Source organism: Eumetopias jubatus, unplaced genomic scaffold (assembly GCF_037043125.1).
Source record: "Eumetopias jubatus isolate StellerSeaLion01/CBP00866 unplaced genomic scaffold, mEumJub1_p1.0 scaffold_3, whole genome shotgun sequence".
Lineage (NCBI taxonomy): Eukaryota > Metazoa > Chordata > Mammalia > Carnivora > Otariidae > Eumetopias > Eumetopias jubatus.
In genome coordinates, this window is record NW_028274809.1 from 134,016,172 (window position 1) to 134,042,041 (window position 25,870).

The 25,870-nt window shown below is 44.6% G+C and overlaps 1 protein-coding gene across 2 annotated transcripts in view; it reads right to left on the reverse strand.

Moving 5' to 3' along the window:
* Positions 1 to 23,025: 23,025 nt before the first annotated feature.
* The window catches only part of RNASEH2B (ribonuclease H2 subunit B), a 70,098-nt gene continuing 67,253 nt past the window's right edge, over positions 23,026 to 25,870 (reverse strand). For both annotated transcript variants that reach the window (XM_028105869.2, XM_028105881.2), the window contains one exon: positions 23,026 to 23,677. In XM_028105869.2, the coding sequence (XP_027961670.1) occupies positions 23,645 to 23,677 (33 nt within the window). In that variant the 3' untranslated portion in view covers positions 23,026 to 23,644. The remainder of the gene's footprint in view (positions 23,678 to 25,870) is intronic.

Genomic DNA, 25,870 nt, shown 5'->3' on the forward strand with positions numbered 1-25,870 from the left:
CTACCAAATCAGAAATTGCTTTTCACAGCTTCCCCAGAGAATTTGAGTTTGGATTTACCATGACACAGGCTTCTTCCTTATCTGTGATGATTGGCACCAGACCTAGAATTTCACCTTGAAGGATTTGGGACACCTGCTCCCAGGGCCTGCCTTGTCCTTGTGATGTAGGTGTCAGTTCTTGTAGGTTTGGGGCTACAACTGATAATGTTGTGCTTAGCTCTGAGGTAGGGGAGGGCTGCCAGAGGGTCTCTGCAGGAGCCCCTACTCTCACCTCCAGCCTTGGGGCCATCCCACCTGGCCCCTCTGTGGGCCCCGTGCTTCCACTAGTAGCCAAAACCTGCCAGGACCCCGAAGATTAGGTTGCTGGCTCTTCCTACCTCCGAGATCTGCATGTTTCCCCACCTCTAGGCAGTCAGGAGGACATTCAAGGCTCACCTCATTGATCACATCTGCCATCAACCTCACCAGGTTGTCAACTGGTTGCCAAACTTAGGATCGCTTTCCAGGGGCGTGCATTTCCATCTGACTTGGCTCCCAGATGTGGGAAGCAGGCGCTCCCCCTGTGTCCCCCTCCCCTGTGAGGACCACCACTCCTGAAAAATATCTTACGGGCCTCAGCAGCACACGGAGCTGCAGAGGCCAGGCGTGAACCACAAAGACCCCTCTCTGAGGGCCAGCTGAGATGTGATGCTCACCCCTTCCCTTGGCCCTCTTTCAAAGCGGGGAGCTCACTGAATCTCTGTGGGGCCCAGCCAAAGTGTCTGCCCTGGCAATAGGAAACACTCCAGCAGGACCCAGGCCTGCAGGCTGCACCCAGGACCTCATTTGCACTTCAATAACATGCTTTTCTTTTACTCAACTATGGATTTGGGTGTTAGATGTGTCAGTGGAGAGACTCCCTGGTGCAATTAAACGGGAGTATTGAGCCGGAGAGAAATCAGTGTGTGTTGACTCAGATATTTGAGCAACCACCTTTCAGTATTGACTAAAAAATTGGCCTTCCAGCTGTCCCTGCTGGCAGGCTCTTCTGGCATCTCATCAGACCCCTGTTAATGTGTTTTTCAAATTTCAGCTTGCTTCAACTTGTCTCCTAACTGATTCTCCCGACAATTAGAATAATGGGTTCCAGGCTGACCTGCATGCAGCACTTAGGCACGCAGCCCAGGCTCCTCTCTGGAGGTGACCCCTTCTTATAAATCAGTCCAAGGGGGTCCACTTGCCGGGTTCATGGCAGGTTAAGTCGGTTTGGAGGACTTTGTACACCCACTCCTAATTGTTCCTCTGGAGCATGTTAGTGGCAGGGGTCTCTCTCTGAGTTCAGTGGTCTACCTGCTGGGGGCTTTGCCGATTCCCTCAAATCTGACTCACCCTTCCCGACAGGAGGAACTTCCCCACCCTGAGCAATCCCCCTAGGGAGGGAGTCTTGCATAAGGTTGTGGTCACTTAATTGGCAGGTCCTTGCCCCTCACTTTGCAGAGTCTTGACAATACAAGTGCCTTTCCCAGACGTGTCCAGTGAGCTGGGGCCCAGCTGGTTCGGAGCCAGGCTAAGGAGCCTGGGCCTGTATTCCTGGCCCCCAGGCCTTTCAGCGGCAGCCTTTCTGAGCCTTCGTAAGCATGGCCGTCAAATCTTCCTGACCTTTTCTACTCGGGGCTGACGAATGGCACAGTTGTTCTGTTTGTTTTTGCTAGAGGACTGGTATTCATATTTATTTATTAATATGCAAGTATAGTTGGCACACAATGCCACATCAGTTTCAGGTGCACTACACAGTGATCGGACAAGTGTCTACGTTATGCTGTGCTCACCACCACGTAGCTGCCATCTATGACCAGGCAGTGTTCTTAGGGTACCATTGACTATATTCCTATGCTCTGCCTCTTATCCCCGAGGCATAGCTGTTTTTAACCTCAGGCTTTCTAGAAGTTGAGCTGTTAACCCAACAATGTTCTGTAGAAGGAAGATCCTGGGAAGTATGAACGAACTCTTGGCAAATGAGGGGTTTACTAATGGAAGAACATCGTCAGTGTTAGGGCTGGCCTCTCAAGTCCTTTGTTGTCAGCCTTGCTATCATCGACCGGGATGTGGCACATCAGGAGCCAGTCGGCATGGGAAGGCAGTGGGTGGCAAGGCATCAGACTCAGATGGCTGGTCCTCACCCCAGAAGTGACTCAGTAGGCTGGGGGTGGGGGTGTCTTTCAACTTTGATTTATTAACCATCTCCAAAGGGTTTTCTGATGAGCTGCCAGGCTAGGGGACCACCATCATGGTGGAATGAGAATTAGCTTAAAATCGGAATTCCTGGGCCTGTGTCCACGGCCTGGCTCCCAGTAACCAGCTGTGTCACTTTGGGCAAGTCCTCTTTGCTTCATTTTCTCAAACTGAAAGAAGACTGCCTGCTTTACCCAGTCACTTTGAGGAATATATGAGATGCTATGTATTATCTGGAAACTGTAAAGTGCAGAAGACATGTCCTGTATGCCAACCGCTTCGTCAATTAGGGACCCTATGGTGGGGAATTCACTCACTTAACAAATATGTGATGGCAGGAACAGATGGATCAAGGATGTGGCCTCTGCTCTGGTCTCTGGAGAATGCAGGGGCTTCTGGAAGCTGGAGATCTGGTTCCTCCAGGTCATGGACTCTTTTGCCCATGGATAGAAATAGGAGACAAGGGGGAGGGTGATTCTAGAATGGCAGCCACCCTCACCAAACCTGGAGACCCCATTGCACCACTTGTATAACTAGGATAAAATTCTCTCCCTGGTGGAGTTTCCCCCAAAAAAGATCACTTCTAGAATTCGTGGCCCCTTTCTCTGTTCACACCTACAAACAGTATGGTGTGGCCAGCCTGACCTTCCCCGCAGAGCAGGTGGATTCATTGGAAAATAAATCCAGATGGAACCAAGTGGGAGGAGATAAAGTGTTTCTGCACACATGGAGACCATTAAGAGTAAAGGCCAGGGAGGGTGAAGGGTGAGAGGTACAGGTGGCGGTGGGGGGGGACCCCCAATGGCAGGCCCCATGTGGGAGGCACCCAAATGGGGTGAAGTCTTGAGGACGACTGAGAAGACCCAACAGAGAGTCAGACTTCAGGTTCAAGCCAAAAGCCCCACCCCCATCATGGAAAATCAGTACTGAAATCAAGACTCAGTTTCCCACATCTTATTCTATCTAGGAGGTTAGATACAGATGAGGAACGCAGACAAGGAATTATTGCCATCACAAATGTAAGAATTCCTTCTGATTACCCCATGTCATACCCTTTATGACTCATAGAGTCCAGTATGTAATGACCAGCCAGTGACCCAAACAAAGTACACGTATATTTCCCAAGGCAGCAACATTTCCCCAAACTCCTCTTTGTTCTCACTGCTGCGCTATGGCATCCCCCAATTTGGCATTTGACAACACTGCACAAGCAATGGTTGTTTTCCAAACAGGGGAAGATGTCTTCTACAACCCCTTAATTCATTTTTAATAGCTATCGAAGTGGGTTTCTGTGCTGCTTTTAATTCTTTCCTGGGCTGTGTTGGTTTGCTCAACTGAAGATTGTTTGTTCATTTATAATATAGAAGAAATATTGAATTATTATTACTATCTTAAAACCAGAAAGTGCAGACAAATTCAGAAGAAGAAAGCAAAAGCACCCGTAATTCCATCACCTGGAGAGACTACTACCGAATTTTGGGGGCCTAGCTGCCAAACTTATGTACGTGAGGGTCCCATGGTGCATGTGTATACATGTATGCTTCTCCTTACAAAACTGGGCTTGTCACACATACACTGTTTTGTAGCTTGGGAGGTCATGAATTTCTTTCATTTGAACATTTAAGCACATTTCAAAACAGAAGAGGGAAATTTTAAGAAGACATAATGTGCCCGACATGGTATAGTTGTTTCCCACATGACTTACGCTGTTTGCTGCATACCAAAAGTCACATTTTGCATCGCATCGAGTGGAAACTCCAATTATTTTGTGCTTCTGCAAATTTGTAATACATCTGTGATGTCCCTGATGTTCCGTGAGTCCTAGAGTTGCCTGTGAATTTTCCAAGAAAGACTAACCGAGTTCAACCTGAGTTTTGGTGTGTAGATGATTTCATGTATCTAGATATCAGTAGTCCATGGACGATGTACATTGGAATTCTCAATCAGAAAACTTAGTTAGCCACGACACTACCTTTTCCAACTATGCACAATGAGCATTAACTGTAGCAAGATGATGGTACTAATAGGCAGTCCTTGGGGGTTGTGAGCAATGGTCTTATAAGAGCAAAAGATGATGAGTGAGAATTCATCTCCAGCAAACAAGGAAATTCTTCCACCATCTGGAGTGTGGAACTGGACTGGGGTAAAATGTCGAATATATATGTGTAGAAATTCCAGGAGAGTCTTGCAATTCCATACTGATCAAGTCTCGTTGGAATTGTCAGGCAGCATTGGCTCAAATTGATGAGGTTGTGTTTGGCCCGTTAGCTTTCAATAATTCTGTCTCAATTCTCCCAACACAATGCTAGCTGGCCATTTTTTTCTCCTTGTCCATCAGGGAGTTTTTCCTCACGGACAGAAAAAAAAGAGGAAGATGAGTTTAATAAAAGTGCAAGGGAGCCATAGGCAGAAATGGAGGAGAAAGAGCACCACAGTGAAGACACAAGCGAGAAAAAACAAAAAACAAAAAACAAAAAAGCAAACCCCAAAAAACAGCCTAGTTAGAAGAGAGAAAAACATGCCATGGGAGAAAGAGACACAAAGTGGGTCAGGGAGGGAGGGAGTATGTTGAAAACTTTTTGAGAAGAGAAATTAGAAGGAAGGAAAACACGAGAAAGTGTTGAATAACAGGGAGGCTAAAGGGTCTGTGAGATATTCTTTCCTAGTGTTGAGTTTACTTCCAAAATTTTTTCTGAGAGGTAAAGCCAGAAAATAGATGAGTTGTCTTCGCTACACAGGAATTATGGTGCTTTCTGGAAGCAGGAGCACATCAGACACAGAGCCTGCCTGTGGATAGCTAAAGAAAAAGATTTCCTTTGCTGGAATCCCTTATTTTAGCAACTCCAACCCCTTCTGGTTCGGTTTGTATTTTTGTTAGGGTGACCCCCACTTCTGGTACAATTCCAAAGACACAAACCACATTTTGGCACTCACAATACTATCTTGTAGAGATTTTCTCTTATAGGTTCTCATAACATCTCTATGAGTTGTGTGGGAGGCAGATGTATTGCATAGTTATCTTTTTACATCTGGAGAAACTGAGGCATGAGCTGAATATTCCATATGAAACATCACCCAGAGTTGCCCCAGTGAGCTGGTTCTAGGTGCCCCCACGATCTCCCTCCTTGTATGCTCCAGGCTCCTCTCCCAAATTCTCACCTCATCCTGGGCCAGGGACAGGGGAGAGAGACTGGGGACAGGCCCAGTAGCCCCAATTTTTTCACATGCCTATCACCCCTTATGTTCCTTCATGACTAGTACCTTAGCAAATTATTTGTGCTGAGAACTACCCATTGCTTTTAGGATCTGAAAACAAGGTTAATCACTGATCCAGGTTCAGGAAGACATCTGAAGTGCTAACAGTCCCTTCTGGTGAAAGAAGTCATTCATTAATTTGGGAACAGAAGGCTGAAGTGAGGCGCTCCTCCTGCATTCCTGATTTCTAGAGCACTAGAGCCGCAAATCTATTACGTGACCCTCTCTGAACTCAAATGTCTCTGGAACAATGATTAGTGTAAAAAAAAAAGAAAAAGAAAGAAAAAAGAAAGAAAGAAAGAAAGCAAAGAAACAGGAATGACATATGACTTGAAAATCTTAGATGCTAACCTTTCCAAATGAAACCACAGGGAGAGCAGGATGAGCTGGAGATGGTCTTCCATCAGCCGCCTTCTTTCCATTCCTTCTCTGAGTCCTGCTCCCTCCCTCCTTCCTTGCGTGGCTCATTCCTAGAGGTAGTTCTTTTCCAGTGCCTTCTCTCTGGGCTCCCTTCCATACTTAGAAATAAGAACGGGCATCTCTGAGGTCGTACTCTGTGTTATCATCGTGTTAATCACTTTCTGTAAATCACCTGATTTACTTACTACCACAACCCTGGGAGGTAGGTGTAATCATCATCTCCCCACTTTTCAGATGAGGACAAACGAGGCCCAGAGGGGTTAACAAGGAACTGCGGCCACGCCGGGTGTGAACCCCGGCCTGTATGATTCTAATGCTCGGACCTCACAGACAGGCACAGGGCCAGCAAAGTCTGGAGGCTTGGGGCTGTTCTATGAGTTATGCACAAGAGCTGGTATGTGACCAACAAGAGGACACAAGGTAGGACGAAAGAAATACAACAGCAACACTTAGTTAAGCCACAACACGACCTTTTCCAACTATGGAAGTAGTTGGTCTGTATGGGCTTTTCCAGCCTCGGTTCCAAAGACGTTCTCCTGCGCAGGAGGTAGGCGAGTAGGAGGTGGGAGAGGAAGCCCAGAGGGGCTGCACCGTGTTTGCGGGGGCCTGGCTCAGACAGAAACCCCCTGACCACAGAGAGACCAGTCTGAAGCTCGACTGATGTGCTCACCTCATTGTCTTGTTTCAGCTTCTGAGGGATCGACACCTGAAGGGGGTTCAGTGGCAGGACAGGACTCCGTGGAGGTGGCTGGCAGACGACGGTCTTCAGATTGGATGGGGACACCTCACTTCCCTGATGATGCTCTGCCGTCTGCTTTCTGTCTCCTGTTGTAACACAGGGAAAATGAACCCCCCTGGCTTCATTTGTCCCCTTCTCAGTTTTATGGAGATAAAAGTAACTTTTCATCTCTCAGCTCAAAACGTCTTAAGCTGCGTCTCTTCCTCATGGTCCCTTTGAGAGTAAAAGTCTAGAAATGAAACACAATTCTGACAAGTTTGGAAAATGTGCTTTTACAATTCACAGTTCAAAGCCACCCCCTCTCCCCCCGGAGACTGAGCCTTGTTTGTTCCCACAGATGAGAAGTTCGGCCGTGGGGCCTCTTTCTGTTTTCTCCTAACACGGGCGAATGGCTTTCATGCTCTCATCACTATGGTTCCACTGAATCTTCGCCTCTGAGCAAAAGCCCCAGTGGCCAACTTCAGAGGACACCCTGACCTCTGAGCACGTTGTATGCAACGTCTTGTTTTAAATGATGGTGGGAGGGAAGCGGGGGAGGAGGCAGAGGAAAGAGCCCCAGACCCCGCAGTTTATAAATCACCCCATAACACAGCCGGGATGTGAAAGGCACCCGGCCAGGGGTTGTGAAAGGAAATAATTTTCATTCCCAGCCCTGGGAATTATGTGAAGCAATAGAACAAAAGCTGCATTCCCCAGGGATTTTCTGAGAGTAAGTTGGAGGGGGAAATGGGAAAATCACAGGAAGGGCCGAGTTAAGGAAGACAGGGAAGCAGAGCAGAATGCAGCCAGACACCCAGCTTCCTTGGCCAACCGCCTTCAGGACAGAGAAAACCCTACCGGGTCTCGCTGTGGGGACGGAAACACCTTCTGCCTCAGAGAGTGCTGGAGATGTTCTTTCTCAGAGGCTGGCGGGGGGCGGGGGGAGCAGAAGGGAAGCGGACCTGTGGGTACGGGCTATGCATCTGCATTTGGGGACGGCCAGAAAATTGTTTCTATCCTACCCACATAATAAAGAAAACCTGAAGGAACACATAACGCCGTGATTCACCCTTGCAAGGGCCCAGGAGGCATTAACTGCTTTCAACAATTGCCAGGAGGGCATGGGCAGGACCTGATTCTGCCCTCAGCTAACCCCAGGGGCAGAAGGGGAAGGGAAGGCAACAAGAGTTGAATTCCCTGCTCCATCCTCCCAGGAGGCAACTGTGTCTTGTGTCTAGAAACGGGCAGGTGTGGCCCGTAGTTCAGCAAGGCTACAGCGAACCAGGATTAGACTGAGTGCAAGGTGCAGAGTCAAGAGACGTGGGTTCTTGTCCTGACTCTACTGCTCAGTATCTTGGTATCTCAATCTCACCTGCTATGAAATACGGTCAGTGATAGCAGCCCCACCTCCCTCAAAGGTTTTCTTGGTGAGGATTCAGGAAAATATAGGAGCACAAATATGACCATGAGACTTAACAATAATAGTAGCTACTAACATTTATTAACCGTCAGACACATGCTAGGCGTCACACATGTTACATGTTACTACTGTTCCTGGCTCTTCCAGGGCCTACTCAACAGACGAGGAAACAAACTCAGGGATATTCAGTAGCCTGAGGCCACACGGCTGGTGCTGGCAAAGCACCTGAGCAAGACACATCCTGCTCAGTGTTCTGATATCAAAACACGCAGGACAGCCTGGAGGTACAGGGCCTGGATCAGGTAGAGCCAGCTTTCAATCCTGGCTCTACCACTTACCAGCTGCTGCGTAAGTTTGGGAAAGTTGCTCAACATCTCTGTGCCTCAGTACCCCTTATGTAAAATGGGGATAATTAGAGGACCTGCCTCATAGGGATGTCAGATGTATACACAAAGCATTTAGAAGTGTTACCCACACTTTGCAAGCCCTTTTCAAGTGCTAGGATTTTTTTTTTTTTTAATGCTCTTATGAAGTGGTTTCCCTGCTAAAGTGGGGACAAGGAAAAATGATCCAGCTCACGATCTTTTTACTTTCCCTGTATACTTTCCTTCAAAGTCCTTTAGTTCAGTTGTAAGCAAGAACCCAACCCAAGACTATGAACGCTGTTAGGTTGGTAGCACTGTTGGAGAGATGAGAGCAAAACAGTTGTTTGGTAGAGTGGCAGCTTTTTGTTTTGTTTTTGGAAGGAGAAGAGCAGGAGCCCACAGCCTGGGCTCCCGGCCGGCAGCTTGCCTTGCTTCCTTGGCCCCAATAGAATATGCCACTTTAATGCCTAGTTATACCCAAGCCTGCCAGAAATTAGGAAGCAGGTGCCCTTGCCCTGGCTGGAAATGGAGAGAATTTGGTTCAGTGTTTATTATGACTGGAATCATTATTTCCAGCTGTAAATGACTACATCCTGAATTTGGTAACCCTCTGGAACCTATTTACTCCGGAGTCAACACTGGTGGAGACAAACTTCAGGTGCCCAGGGAAACCCAGCCAGGCTGCCGACGTGCTCTGCGAGCCCCTGGCACTCACAAGAGAGCGTTCTTTCTTGGATGCACTTCTCTGGGTTGGGGCCCTCGGGAGCCCCCATGCCAAGCTGGGGTGTGTGAACATCCACGAAGAGGGCAGCTTAGCTTGGGGGGTGTCTGCACCTCTGCATGCTGCTGCAAGTGCTCCACTCTAACAACATCTGGTGGTCGGCCTGATGTCCATCAGCCGAACATCTGGCTGTCACTCCAGAAACAGACTGTTTATGAGCCGCAAATGCTTTACTCAGCAGGAAAGGCACAATGAGTCCACGCTGAGCCCCCTCCAGGCTTTAGGACCTTGGAGAAGAGGCACACTCCTGCACCTACAACCTGTTAGGTTCATTTCACCCGGCAGCCCCATCTGGCTCCAGCCCCTCAGCTCCCTGCACTCCAGGCCATAGTCCTGGGCACGGCAGACTCAGATCCAAGCAGATGGTGGGTCTGGCTTCAGACCTGGTCTAGCTAACCAGGGACTGTTACAGACTCACTGGCCTCCAGCCTACCAAGAGAGGTGGACACGTTCATTAGTAAGAACCTGAAAACATCATCCACCATCCTTCCTCAAGGGAGCCCGGAGCTTAATCCTGTGGCTGCCCCAGCCAGCCCTGCCCAACCTCCCAACCCTTCTATACCAAGCCTCTGGAGGTGGAGTTGATGGGCGCGGGTGGAAGGGATAACGATACGCCAGGATGCCCCTTCTGCCGCCCCTGTCCCTGTCCACCTGGCTTTCTCTAGGGCCATCTGAGCCTGGTTTTCAAATGCTGGAGACTGGCAGGGGCTGGGGTCTCACCCCTCCTGTACGTACCACTGCTAATTCTTTACAACAACCCCAACTCCCCACCCCTTCTTTCTCACCCTGTCTTCTTTTCCAACTTTCCTTCAGCTGGAGTTGTGTGTGAGAGAAAGAAGGCGAATCATGTGCCTGGCTGAGGAATGAGATCATTTCTCTCCCCTCTTAGCAGGCTTGCTGTCTGCTAGTTGGGGTTACTGGAAGAAAGCAGGAAAGCTCGATTTCCACAGAGAGCCATCTGGCTCCACCAGACTCACGCTGATGCTAATCTGTTGGTTTCTTTTTCTTTATTCTTTTATTTTTTTAATTTTTTTAAATTTTTTGTTCCTGAGGAATACTTTATCCGCAGCTGTAAACTCAGACCTGGTCCATCTGAAGGCAAGCGTGCATTTGGTGCACATATTTATTACAGCATTATGTACCCCCCATCCCCTTGTAGGTGTCAGGACATCATTGTTACCACGGGTGGGTCTATGTAGTTGTAATGTCAGGGCTGTACTTTCAAATGGAAATCAGGCAATTATGCTCCACATGGAGAAATCTGACAGATGCAGAAGTTTTATACCACTGGCTGTGTCACGGGGACAAAGGCGACCGGCACTCCCAGGAGATGGTTAAATAAACAGAAAATATTTCAAGGGTGCAGAAAAATCTAGGAATAATTAACTGTGGGATAAGAGTTCGTAGATCCTGTGGCTGTTTAACTTCACAACGTGATAATGAGAGGTCACTGAACTGCTGAACTCATCCTTGTGAGGGCGGCATTAGCGGACCGAGTACAATGCGCATTCAGACACAGGCGGACTCTGCTCTGTGCATGTTTCTTAGTCTCCAAATGCACAGCTTCAGAGTGTTTTCGCTGGTTTTGCTCCCCTCTCACAGGGGGCTCCGGTTGGCCTAAAGAGAAGAGGAGCTGGCTGCCGCCTGAGGTCTGTGTGATGGAGTGGCTTCCTGTCAACATTCAGTGGTAGAGACACAGGTGCTCATGCTGGAAAATGTGGTGGCAACCCTACCGTGGCCGCCACTGGCCACATACTTGTTATGTGCCAAGCCCCAGCCAAGTGCTCTGGTCTTGTGAGCATGAGGTAGGGACTATTATTATCTGATTTTACAGATGGAGAAAGAGGCACAGGAGCGCCTGGCTGGCTCAGTCGGTTAAGCGTCCGCCGATCAGCTCAGGTCATGATCGCAGGGTCCTGGGATCGAGCCCCGCATCGGGCTCCCTGCTCTGCAGGGAGCCTGCTTCTCCCTTTACCTCTCTCTCTCTCTTTCTCTCTCTCTCTCATGAATGAATGAATGAATGAATGAATAAATAAATAAATCTTTAAAAAATAAAAGAAAGAGGCACAGAGCCAAGTGCAAGAACTGGGCTTTAGTTCTAGACCCCCAGCCCCACTGCCACCTCTGGTCTTGGCGCTGGCAACTTGGCTGCAGACTTGCTAATGTTTCAACAGATAGTAGGGGAAGATGCACACTCGCTCATGCACCCTTGATGAAGCCCGACGTCAGACACACATAGGTGGAGCGAACTAAATACGAGAGACCTAAATAAAAGTTAAAAGCTAATTTTTCCCATTAAGATATCCAGCAGTGGAAACGAATGGTTAGTTTGGAGCCTGAAACATGCAGTAAGATTCATCACTCAATGTGTCTAAAACTGAGTTTAACTTCACTCCTATTATCAAGAAGCAAAGTGCCCCCAGATCCTGGTCATTGCTTTCTTCTTTTGGGGAAGAAACAACTCAGAGCAGGCTTTGGCTCATGGCTTTGGACTTCAGCAGTCTCTGAATTTCCCCACTACGTGGCTGCCTTGGACTAACATGAAAGCTGATGACAAATACAATTGAGAGAAAAGCGAAGGCATTTTATTTTTCTGAAAACGTATTTGTAAACTAAGCATATGACAGAATAAAATAAAACAGCTGTACATAGGAATCTCCGCTACTTTTCCAGATCAACAAGTACCATTTTGAAAGTCCATGAAGCGCCACTGCAGGGAGATAACATTAATGAAACAAAACCAGAGGCTTCAGGAGACAAAACGTTTACTACTTTGCTAGGGACTAGTAAACACCAGTCACACACACAGCACCCTCTGATTGTGACTGGTTTTACCTTATCTATCCAAGGGTGGAAAAACTAAGGGATTCAAAACTTTTTAGACTATTAGCTTTGTCTTATGTTAGGAAAGAAATTAAATTTCTGCTTATGGAAAATTTTACTTTTTCCATCTCTATTGATTACATTTGTTTGAAAATATGAGAATAATAAGCTTGCATTGCAGAAATGAAAAATATCATGGAAGTATTCCCATATATAAAGACCTTAAGAGAAAAGGGCTGAAAACACTAGTGACAAGCATAAGAGACTGAAGCCACAAATCACTCAGGAAGAGGTCACTTAGGAGCCCAACAAAGCAGCAGGGGCCTCATCCGTGGATGGGATGAGCCATCCTGAGTAACCCACCACCCCAGCAAGGTCTTACGCCATTGAGACCAAGCACTAAGGACCAAAAGGGGGAAAAATAGGAGCAAAGAAAATGGGAAAACCAATTAAAAATCGGGAATTAAAAATTTTTTAAATCAAAAAGAGCTAAAACAGAGGTTAATTAGCCTCAAAATATATGTCATAGCTAATGTCATTCAATTGGCTGGTGTCCATGATCAGTTATTAGCACATAATACCTTTCCATAAAGAACTTTGCTTACTGTCTTCATCATAAGTTTTTAGATATCAAAAAGCATTTTTAATTAAACATTTGACCAAAAAATAAATCAGTTCACAAAGAAATCTCTAAAAATTTTTCAGATTCAACCATTTATTTGCCATTGAAAGTTTTTAAAAAACACCTCTGATTGAAGAGGAAGTTTGTTTGTTTTGCTTTTTTTCTTTTCTTTAACACATTTATTTGAAAATATAATGGTAATCTTGTGATTGTGACTTTTTCAAAGTGAGTATGTTTGGCAAAATCAAAATTGATTTTGACCCAACTCTTCCAAAAACTAATGGGGGTGTGTGTGTGTGTGTGTGTGTGTGTGTGTGTGTGTGTGTGTGTTTGAATATGAACCTGGCTCTCAGGTAACATTATAAATGTATTGTAACTCTGTATGTGACTATGTGTGTATATCACCACAATACTTAGCATCTTAAGAAAAGTAAAGCAGGTTGCTGTCCAACGAGGGTACAGTAGGAATGCGACAGTGCAGGAAAGCTATTAATCATTCTAGCAAAAACATACCAAATTTCTTTATACCTGATTATGGACAATGTGCACTTTGCAAAACCATGCCATTTATTAGAAGAAGAAATAAAATGGGACAGTGAGCAGACCATATAAAAAACATGTGGGATTTTTCAGATTACACCTTTCACACCCTTGAGAAAAATCTTTTCAGAGGGAGCCCCAGTTACTCACAGTTACTCGTGAGTCACAGCCCTCAGCTGGATTGAGTTGAAGGAACGACTGAAAGCCACTGGTTTAGATAAAAATGACAACAGTGGTCATCTTTGGAAGCTAGAATTATGGGTGACTTTATTTTCCTTCATTATGAGTTTCTGAGTTTTCCAAGTAATAATGTGAAGCGTTTACAGCCTGATGCTTAAATGAGTGGGCACTGGAGCCACGCCACCAGATTTGGAGTCTGGCTTTGGGGCTCATTGGCTTATGCAAATCATTTTCCACCTTTGGGCTCTCAGTTTCATCTCTGTAGAATGGAAACCATCATAGTGCCTATTTCAAAAAGTTGTTAAGATGACCAGTGAGATGATGCTTGCAAAGCACCTAGTATCTGGCACACGTAACTGTGCGATACATGTTAACTACTTAAGAAAAATCCTTTCCTGGTCCATGTCTGTACAGTTTCTTACAGAGACAGAGAAAGTGGAAACCCTAAGTCTCACTGATGAAGTCACTGTAATTTCCATACACCACCTTGCCCAGTCCCTGGTATAAGTGAGCACCCCTTCTGTCCCTTCCCTTCCACACTTCCCTGTGTTTTTCATTCGTACACCCATTGCAACCCGACGCTAATTTATTTGTTTATGTGTACTGGAAGTAGTCACCGTAGTCAATTTCAAGCTACCAGTCGTTTAACAAATGGCTTGGAAAACTCCTGAATCTTTAACAGTTAGCACACCACTGGCTAATCTTCTATTTTGACAATTTTGACATATTGAAAATTGCATTTGAAATGGCACTTTGGATTTGACAAGGAAGAAAAATAACCCGCCTCTCCATACCCTCAGACCAGCACAAATATGGCAATTAATTTGTAGGCAATATTACTAGTGGGGGCCATGGGCTATAACTAAACATATGACCAAATGGACTATTTTCTGGGTTGATTTTTATTATTGTGATGGTGAAATGAAGATTTTTTTGGAAACCGATGGGACTGTCAAAATAGAGCCCATCACACGGGTCCCCAAATAGCTCCAGCACCCGGAGGAAATGAGCAAGGTTGAGCATCTTTGCATTCCTTAAGATTTCCAAGTATTTTGTTTTCCAATTCGATTTCAAAAGTCAAAATAACAAGGCCTATATTAAGATGTCTTTCTCCTATCTCTGAACCTATCCACACACTGCTCTCATTATAGATAAGCATTTTTAATTGGTTTCTTGTTAATATTTTCTTTATGAAAATAGAAGCAAACACACATAGGTGTTTTTATTCCCCACACCTACCCACTTTACAAAAAAGATGCTATTTACATTGTTCTACACTTGGTTTTTTCACTTAACAACAGAACCTGACATTTTCCCCTGTCAGTACATACAGAACATCCTCATTCATTTTTTTACAACTGCGTGTTTTCATTATGTGACACATTAAGGACAGCCCCATTTTCTTTGTTCCTTTTCCCCATTGAGAGGTAGATTCTACTTCCCTCCCCTTGAATATGTGTCAGTCTTAATGATTTGTCCGATTAGTAGAATACAGTGCAAGTGAGGCTGTGTATGTAGGTTAGGCATGAAGAGGCCGGCTGCCTCCACCTTCTGCCAAGTGGGACACTCCCCTGGGGGAGAAATCTGACTGCCCTGAGACCATCACGCTGCGTGGAAGCCAAGCTAACCACATGGAGAGACCGCGTGCGAGGACGTGTTCGGCCAGTCCCCAGCTATTTTAGCCAGGCTAGCCTGCGTGCCAGGGTGGCAGTGAAGACCGTGGAGGCCTCCGATGATCTCAGCCCGGCCAACATCTGACTGTAACCCCATGAGAATGCAGAAGTGAGACCCGCCCAGCTGAGTCCAGTCAACCATGGAACACTGAGAGAGAACACATTTTTGTTCTAATCACTATATTTTGAGGTTGTTTGCTACATAGCAATTGGTAACCTGAACACATTATGCAGATGCACATAATTCAATTAATTAGCCCCTTCTAGATAAGCATTCGGGTTGTTTCCAATCTTTTGTTATGTCAATCAGTGATCTCATGAATAATCTTACCTATATATTGTTTTGCACAGGTGCAGGTTTATAAATTCCCAGAACCGAAATTAGTGAGTCAAAGGACAGATACATTTCCAATTTGGTGCATTTTCATTCATTTAAAGTGCCAATTCCTTGCCCATTTTTCTATTGGTTTGTTCTTTTATATCTCCGTTTCTAGAAAATTGGTTCTTTGTGCTATGAGGTACAAATAGCTTTTCCCAGTTATCATGTCTTTTGACTTTGCTTATATTGATTTTTGCCAGGAAGAATTTTAAGTCTCCCATATTTCTTCCATTTCTTTTATCTTTTACCATTTAATCTTTGATCCATTTAGAATTCATCCGGATGCATCTAACTTTGTTTTCTAAACTGCTACTTGTCTTAAAATCACATATTAAATAGGCCCCTATTTTTTGCTACTGATTTGACATGTTACTTGTATCATAAAATAAGTTTTAATATGCATTTAGGTCTATCTGTAGTATTTTTATTCTGATTCCTCATCTGTCTATTCATTTAATATCACATCTTAACTTTTGTAACATAAAACTATCATTTAATACGTGAGATGGCTAGTGTGTGCCTTGTTAGTCTTCTTTCAAAGAATTCTTCTGAATATTCTTCCTAATTAATTTTCTCATATGAGCTTTAGAGTCAACTTGTTGAGTCACAAAATAATCTAGCAGTATACTAATTGGAATTACACACAGGGAGATTTAATTTAGGGAGACTTGCCCTCTTCAGGAGAGTCACTCCTTTCATCCAAGCATATGGTATGCCTGCATTTGTTTAAAACTGCTTTTGTATCTTTCAGGATCAGTTTAAAGTTTTTGTTTCATAAAAATCTGGAACACTACTCTTGGTTATTTTAGCTTTTTTGTTGTTATTCTAAGTGTAAAAAGGTCTTCTATTACATCTCCTAACCAGTTTAAATGTATGAAAGCTTTTGAACACTATATATTGATTTTATATTAAGTCACCTTGCTAAATTCTTATTTTCATAGTCTTTTTCAGATGATCGATCCTCTTGGGTCATCCAAGCATACAAATATATAATTTGCAAATAATGATAATTTTGTATCTTTTCAACTCTTATAGGCCTAATTTCTCTTTTCTGTTTATAACATTTTTGGCATATTCTTGACTTTAGTAGGAATGCTGTTGGTATTTCTCCTTTAAACATAATGTTGACTTTCAACTTGGTTTATGTTAGCAAGTACACATCTATTCCTATGTCATTGAACTATTTTAGATCAATAATGGAAGTTGAATTTTGCTACACATCTTCAAAGCATCTAAAGAGATAAATACATAGTTTTTTTCTTTGATCATTTGTATGGGAATTCATATAAGTAGACTTCCTAAAACTGAACCATCTTTGCCTGGAATAAATCCCACTTTGTCATATTATACTATTCTTTTAACGAGTCGCTTGAGTCTATTTGGTAAAATTTTGCTTTGTATTTTTAAATAACTTTGGTTTTTAAAAAAATTGTACAATTATTACCAGGTTTTTGTATCAATCTTATGCTCACTTTTTGTGTCCTGTTTAATAAATCTTTCCCACACCCATATCCATTTCATTTTGTTTGGTTTCTCATTTTGATCCTCTAAGCTCCTGTGTTTTATTATTATCTATTTTCTCTCCCAATTCACCTTCATTTCTTTGACAGTTTATTTTTTCCTTCCATTTCTACCCTGAATCTCTCCAGTTCCCTCTTGGTCTCTTGTCTTGCTGTCACTACCAACAGATAGTCGCACCTCTGCTTTATGCCCTGGCTTTGTAGAGGTGACAGCAATTAAATATTTCACATTTGTAGTAAAATGTCTTTTACTATTTTCGTCTGCTCTTTGGCAGCCCTTTATCTGCCATTTGCTTTTCCTGATCTTTTTCTTTTTTTTATTTCTTGAATCTCTAAAATAAATTGGGTGGGTTATTTTCAATGTCTCCCCTTTGCGGCCAGCGAGTTTTTCTTGGACCAAATATTTGCAGGATCACATCCTATCCTAGTAAGGATTTTCTTTATGAATCAAGGTTTTGTGCATGAGTTTTAGATCTATTCTCCCCAGCCAATAAAGACAGGCAGCTATAGGGGTTTTCAAAAAGCACCTCTCTTCTTTCTTGCTGCTTGCAGATAGGGCTTTCCCTGCAAGTGTGTGTGTGTGTGTGTGTGTGTGTGTGTGTGTGTGTGCATGCACGCGCGCGCCCATGTGCATACACACACACACACACGTGTTTAAATCCCATTTCTACTTTTCACAACTAAACTGGGTCCAGAAAGTTCTTGCTGCCCTTATTTGTGCATTGTTTCCTCTATAGTAAAACATGAAACTCAGATTTTGTTCCCCACCTCATCTCTCCTTTAGGAATGTATTTTACTGACTCATCTTGATTTCTAAAGCCATATACTCTTCTCTCCTCTTCTCCACTCCCCAGCCTGCTCCCCTGCTGTGTGCAGGTCTTCCACCTATTTTGCTGTTCTTAGTTTTAACTCCCTCCTAGTTTTGCTGAAAATGGGTATTTTATTTTCATTTACTATTTTACTTTTGCCTTCCACAACTTCAAAGAAGGGGAGAGACAGCTCTCCCATCTTTATACTCAAACTGGAAAAGTCCATGGACATTCATATGTCAAATTCAATGTGAACAGTCTAAAGGATCGAAGCAGTGAATTTTGAAAATATTTTAAAGAAAAACCATATGGGGGCGCCTGGGTGGCTCAGTCGTTAAGCTTCTGCCTTCAGCTCAGGTCATGATCCCAGGGTCCTGGGATCGAGCCCCGCATCGGGCTCCCTGCTCAGCGGGAAGCCTGCTTCTCCCTCTCCCACTCCCCCTGCTCGTGTTCCCTCTCTCGCTGTCTCTCTCTGTGTCAAATGAATAAATAAACTCTTAACAAAAAAAAAAAAAAAGGAAAACCATACGGGATTCACTTTCCAGAGCATGTAGATGTTTTGAAGCCTCAAGATGGATTTAAAGTATTCAGGATGTTTTCTTAGCTTATCATTGGGACAAATCATCTCTCTGGACCTCATTTCTCCAATGAAGGGAAAGGATTTCTAAAGCCTTAGGACAGAGTGGACAACCCAAGGTTTAACTCCAAGAAATGAATCACCGGTGGTGGATACCTGGATGGGGCAGAAGACCTCCTCTAGGAGCCCAGTGTTCTTCCCAGAACAATTCGCCTTCGTGGGCTGGCCTGTCCTGCCGGAAGTGCATGGACTGTGGTAACATTTCCAGTCCCCAGCCCTTTTGCTCCCCTGCCTTCCTTCCTATCTCCATGGTAAAAACCAGACATTTTAATACACGTCATATTGATATAATCATGAATGCAGCCAAGATAATTGGATCCACTCTGCTATTAATCCCCCAGTGACCAAATCCAGGCTGTTAGGGTAACTACATTCTGTCTGTTCAGGCTAGTGCTCCGCAAACTATACTCTAAACAAGCCGGTATTCATTTACTCAAACTTTAATAAAATAATTGTAGGCAAATTAGCCATTTTTAAAACGGACAAAATAACGTCTTTTACCGAGCTTATCTTTTAAAACAAGACCAAACAAAAAAACCCATTGGTATTTTTGTTCCCCTTTAAAAAACATAACCCTCATTTCAACCATTTTTCATTGTTCACTAATGAAATCAATGCAAATAACCTTTATATTTGTTAAGAGAAAAAAAAGACAAAAAATTCATTTCCTAAAAATATATTTGCTTAGAAATTCTTTTTACCTTATGAACTTCCTTGGTCTTATAAAACCTGTCAGCAGAGCAAACTGGGAGCCAGTTTCCTGCAGCCATAAACCCCACCACCCATTTTACAAGTCTTTATTCTTTGGAAATGTAAACGCTAGTGTTGAAAAGCATTCACCTGTAAGATAAATGAGTAGTAAAATGATTAGTGCCCATTTAGTGATTACTTACCCCTGGGCTGGTTGACAACGGGAGGGCTGGCTTGAGGGGCTCTGAAAGCTGACTCCTTCTCCACACCTGGCTAGATGGGGTCTCCTGCGGCCCTGTCTGGGCCTGCCGACCCCAGGGCCCCTGCACAGCTGCTCCTCACAGGCCTGTTAGCCAGCCTTTGTGGCGTCTCCTTGGAGCACACGTTCTAACCACAACTCATCTTGAAACTGCAACTGCCATCTTTCCCATGGCACCAGGCCGAGAGAGGTGAAATGCTATCCCGAAGAGATTCTCCAAGCCCCTTAGGAGCTGTGACTGCGTCTTCCTGAGTTCCCATCTGCTTCTCCTTCTGAGGAAGGGTCGGGGCCCTTCGGCCCCTGGCGCCTTGCCTCAGGCCACGCCCGCCTAGATCCCCGATCATTCCAGTTTAGGCGCACCTGCCGGTCTACACCAACGCTGCAATCCCCATCTCTCTCTTTTTGTGGCTCTTCTCTTCTGTTGGTGAAGCTACATTTCCATCCACTTTCGAGACGAAGTCCTCTGCCTGATTTTCACGCCCTGGACAAGCTTACCTCACCGAATTGACCTCGCACTGCTTGCGGATTCCCTGAGCAGCCGTGCTGGGGGCTACAAAGTTAAGATGGCTCACAGCTCTGCCCATGACCAGCTGATGGGCCTCTGTCTGCAGTCTTCCCTGGAGAGAAGTTTAAAGATGGCAAATGGATAGGTTTACATTTCAAGGAGGAGAGCGCTTCCCCAAGGCAGTAGGTACCATATGAATGCTCATTACTGAGAATGAGCTCTTGCCAAATATTCAAAATCAATATTAAAATTAATTGGCCTCAGCTTATACGTCAAGCAAAGCGCGTATAACAGGGCATGGTGCCGAGCGGTGGTGTAGACTGCGGTCATGGTTGAACACATCATTCTCTCGAATGACGCTGTTCAGCACTACCGGGAGATTCTTAGGAGCCACCCACTCTGAAATCACCCTGACTTTCATGGTTTTAGTTCTTCCGCTTGTCCTAACTGCTGCCCTCTTCTCATGCTGTTGAGATAAAAAGGTGGTGTTTTTTCTTGTCCGTGTGCCTGCCCATTGGCTGTGAGCTAGGAAACCAGAAAACAGAAGTTTTAGGAAGTCTTTGAAAAATAAGAATAAATTGGCCTTGAGTGGAAGACTGGACCTTGTGAAATAGGATTATCAAAGGCAGGGCCTGGGGGGTGGGTAGGGGAGGAAGGGCAGGGCAGTGGGGGAAAGCCCAGTGCCCAGACCACACTGCAGACCAATTCTATTAGAATTTGTAGGGGAGAGGCCCCAGCGTCAGTGTTTTTTAAAACCTCCAGATGACTCCCAACATGCAGCCAACGTTGAGAAGCACTCCCTGCCGCCCATACTGTGTGTCACTCTATGTGATGGAATTGGCCAACGTGTGGTGGGACAGCAGGGAGACGGGAAAACCAGGGAGCTTGCATCCGGGCCATTGCTCCCCGCGCCTCCCCTCACTTCAGATACGGAAAATTCATCTTCTTGAGAAAAAACTCTGACTGGCTTTGACTGTATTAAATTTCCTGAATCATTTTTTATTCTGCTTGTTGGGGAAGAATGTATGTTCTTTATTTGGGTCATGGGGATGTAGTTAATAAACTGTAATGTTTCTTAGTTCTTTTGAGAGTTTTCACAGGATAGATTTAACTCCAGCCCTCTGAAGTTGTTTTCACTTTCACTTAAAAAATAGGTAATAAACCACTTCATAAATGTCAAGTACCGCATGAGTTTCTGGGGACACAATGGTGTGTTGAGGGGGCCTCAAGACCACTCCCATGTTTGAATATCTGCTATCAGGACTCACAGGAGTTGTCAAATAGTTGTATTGATGGCTAAGATTTATTACAGTGGTGTACTAGGGGTACACAGCCAGAGCCTAAGGGACAAAGACACAGGTGGAGTCAGGAGAAATCATGTGCAGTCTTCCTTAAGCTCTCTCTTCCTCTCTTTCTCTCCCCTGAGGGGTCACAGAGTGTAGCTAAATCTTTGCACACATTCATGGTTGTTTCTTATATTTCTAACCGTGGGTAGAGCTGAAGCAAAGGGAATGCAACATTTTAAGGCTTTTGATACGTTTTTTCCAACTTGGCCTCCAGAGGTTGTCCTTTTTTTTTTATATTCTTCCTAGCAGCGCTCATTTCCCACATCCTCTCTGGCTCTGAGCAGGACTGTTTTCTAAAAGTCCTTGATAATCTTACAAGAGAGGAGTATCTCATTTTATTTGTGCATCAGTGACCCACGTGCTGAGGGTGGAACATGGGAGACCTGTCCAGCTCTGTGGGAACTAGAGACATGGGCCATATGGTCTCTGTCCTCAAGACTGCTGACAGGCCAGGTGGGAAACAGCCTTCCGCCTGGTGGCAGCGGGCATGCTGAGGAGTGGACTCTTTTGAAAGGACTGGGGTTTTATTGCTATTGATCTGCTTTTAGTTTTCCTGTGAAGTATTTCCGAAGGAGGAATCAATAGGATAATATAATATCATATAATATATATAACATAAAAATATATACCAATTTAATAAAATAATATGGGTAAAGCGATGAAGTAGATTGTATAGAAAGTGAGTGTGGGGCTGCCAGCCAGAAAAAGGATAGAAACTGGATACTGGAAATTGGACGACTAAGAAAAGAAGCAGATTCAGGGCCAAGGAAACACCTAGAGGAGCCTGGGCAAAGGTGGGGGTATGGGTCATTTTGCCTATGCTTGTCTTTTTAACTTTTTAAGGTATGTATCATGAATGACTGTGTAAAGTTTAAAAAAGTAATGAATTTTTATAATTTAAGTGTGTTGAATTTAAAGTGTTAGTAGTTCTTCGAAGTTCAGAGGCCAGTGGGGTATGAGGTGGGGGCCCAGGTAAGAGAATGGGGCTTCCAGTGACAACTTAGGTGTCACCAGTATTCAGTGACTGGTCACCAAGGAGTGGGCTAATATTTGAGGCAATAAGTGAGGGTGTGTGTGTGTGTGTGTGTGTGTGTAGAGGTGGGGGGTTGGAGAGAGAGAGAAAGGAAGAGAAGAGAAAGAAGCAGGGGGCCAAGGACACAATGGGTAAATGGAGTCAATGGAAGACACAGAGCTGTTCCAACAAGCCTTTCTGAAGCTGGGACAGGCTTAAACATGTGGGAGCATGGTGCCCACACGGAGGTTTCCCAGAAGTGTCTTTTGGGAGGAGAAAGAGATAAGGGACAGCCATCAGGTTAGCTGGTTCTCCTGCCCTGAAATGAGGTCCTGAGAGGCAAACCGATTTGCTCAAGGAGGCACAACACACTTGGCAGTAAAACTCCAGTGTTGGCAGGTGATTCTGCCGAGCACTCCCTCTTGGAAGCCTGTCACACACCCGATTTCCACAGCGGACTCTCTAGAGTTGTGTTTCTGAAGAGGAGGGTTCATGTATCAACTACAGAGCATCAACTACAGGAATATTGAAAGTCCTTCAAGGTTAATGCAAATTTCTGTATGTGAAAGGAGGTGTGGAAAAAATTACAGAGCACTTTCTAGAACCAGGTTCTGCTTACCTGCTGGAATCAGAGAATCAGAAACAAAGTTGTTTCTTGAAGAAGAGGTTTGGGGTCCTGTGTCACGTGGACGAGCCAGCTCAAATCTCTGGGTATTTTTGCACAAATCCCTCCACTGCCCCCCTAAAACGTATTCACTGTGCATCAGAATTCCCCACTAAATTACTTTTTGGCCTCTACTTTCAACTTCCCCCCATGTCTTATGCCCTCACTCTAAAAAATAATAATACACATACTAGACTTCTTTTAAAAATGAATCAATGTTTATAACTCCAGCAGATTGTAAAATGCACATGTTCAGTTATCATTTTAACTTAGTAGCTGTCAAACTGGTAAGGAGTACAGAAAAGTCAGGCTTTTTCTTTTTTCTTTGAAGTCAGGCTAGGAAGTTGGCTTGTCAAAGCTTTTAGTGTGGAATCAAGTACTGGTAGTCAGCACACACGTACCTACACCACTCTAGCTAGCCCCAGGAGAGGACACAGGCCAACGGGGGCAGGTTTTAGAAAGGACCCCAATTTCACCATGTACCCTCTCCTCCCACTGTTTTGAAATCAGAAGCACTATACTGTACAATGGGAGACAGGCCCGGGGCCGAGGGGTGATGTGGCTTGAGTTCTCAGACTGTGGACCCTCTGGGGGTGCATTCAAGTTCCACGACGGAGTCACCTCCAGCGCAAAAGGCCATTACCCAAATGCACTAGTGGTGTTAAACAAAGAAATAGATCGTTAGTGGTTAGTTCTTTAAAGTATACTTTTTGGCATTTGCAGAATTTCTAGACGGTGCAGAAGAAAAAGTCTTAGCGCCTTGAGAGCGTCTTAAGTTATAGAAGAAGCAGCCAAGCTTTGCGTTGGACCTGCTGTCACTTGCCCCTTTTCTGTCTTTGTGCTGCCACCTAGAGAGAAAAGGAAAACATATGTTGTATTCTGGTGAGCGGAAGCAGTCACCTCACACCCCAAGCACTATCTGCACCTTCTAGAACAAAAAAGCAAGGTGGGCTGTTTTAGTTCTGAGAAACGGCAGCCTTACACTTTTGCTTCTGAGCAAAGACCTCAGATAAGGGGCGGGGTTCCTGCCGTGGCCAGCCTCCCTCCCTGAGCTCATCCTGGGGCTAATCCTGGTCTCCTGAAGAAGCGTGCGTGCGTAGGAAGCAAATTTTCTTTCCACTGTTCAGAGGGAGTGAAATACAAAATCTTAAGGTCACCCAAATTTATGGAATGAACACCATCTATTTTAGAAGAACACCAAAAATATAAAAACACATGAAAACAAGGTTCTAAGACAAATAATTCTTAAACCCTCTTTCTACTCGTTTCCTTTTCCTTTTCTTTTGAAAGGCAGATCTTTTTTTTTTTCCAAAAGTAGGAGGCCAACATATAAAAAATAGATAAATGTAGACCTGCTGGAGGCAGTAGTGGTTCCTAATATCTCTCTGAAGAATGCCTCTGAACACGCTTAACGGCAACATCCTGGTTTCTGACTGCGTACAAGGTCAAACATAATTTATTCTGCAGCTATTATGTCTTCAAAAAAAATTTTTTTTAAGTTGATGGAAGTCAGATTTCTATGCCATAATGTGGATAAGTTGAGGTTAGACCTTCCCTAACCACCTGCCTCTGAAGGACTGTCACCTTCTGCTCAGCCTCTTCCATAGCCCTGGCACTGTGTGTGACATGCCCCCTCCCGCCTGCTCCTAGAGAAGAAACTTCTTGAAGGCAGGTGTTTTGTGGGCCATGTTGACAGCTGCACTTCTAGTGCCTCAAACATTTGGCATGTAGCAGGTGCTCAGTATAAGTTCTTAAGAGGAATCTGAGCTTGTCCCTTGGCTTTTTTTCTTTTGAAAGAATGAATCAGGGCACCTGGGTGGCTCAGTCGTTAAGCGTCTGTCTTCGGCTCGGGTCATGATCCCAGGTCCTGGGATCAAGCCCCGCATCGGGCTCCCTGCTCAGCGGGAAGCCTGCTTCTCCCTCTCCCACTCCCCTGGCTTGTGTTCCTTCTCTCGCTGTGTCTCTCTCTGTCAAATAAATAAATAGGGGCGCCTGGGTGGTTCAGTCCTTAAGCATCTGCCTCCGGCTCAGGTCATGATCCCAGGGTCCTGGGATCGAGCCCCACGTCGGGCTCCCTGCTCTGCGGGAAGCCTGCTTCTTCCTCTCCCACTCCCCCTACCTGTGTTCCCTCTCTCTCTGTGTCAAAAAATAAATAAAATCTATAAGAAGAAGAAAAACCAGATTTAATAAATAAATAAAATCTTTTTTTTACAAGAATCACATGACTAACTTTATATACATATTCTGATTAAAACACATGTGTAAGGTAACAATTCTTTGAACATCTATGAAGTCAATTCCTCTATAAATCATATTTGGTGATCCCTCCCTCTCAAATAGGCTTGATTCATGTGAGACCATCAAAATAACATTTATTAACAAAAGTACAGTAAATGTTAAAAAGCTGGCAGCTGAATTAAAAGTCTGGCATGGATATACACCAGCTGAGCAGAAGCTTTAGTCTAATTCTGGCCCACCACTGCCGAGGATAAACTGACCAGCAGAATTCATTTGGAATAGAGCAAGACGATGAAGCACAGTAAATCTGATTTTTCCTTCCTTAAAATAAAATTCTCAATTAAGACAGACTCATGAGGAGAAGACTGTCATAAAGCTACACACACGATGGTATGAATAAGAAGCTGAGGTCAGCAGAAAGGAAAGAGGCCCAGGCTTGAGGATAGAAGGGCAGCAGTGGACTCAGCTACTTTCAGTCTGCGGCACCTACTTTCACCACAGTGGACCAGGGGCACACCCCCTTTCCGGTCTACCTCAGGGGGTAGTTGTGAAGATCAGTGTAGCTACTGATAAGTGGTTGCTACGGAACCTGTAAAGGACTATTAAACATAAGGTAGGAAACCTCTTTGTCAGTCTCATGACCCTGAGGAGTGTATAAATCCCAGCCTATGAAAGGTGTATAAATCTTGTCATGTCTTCCCATTATTCGGATGAGTCAAAGCCTGTGGACATCTTCCATAGACACTAAGAAAATACCAGTGCCCTTCCCATCCTGGTCTGTCTTCCACGAAGAGGTCCGACTG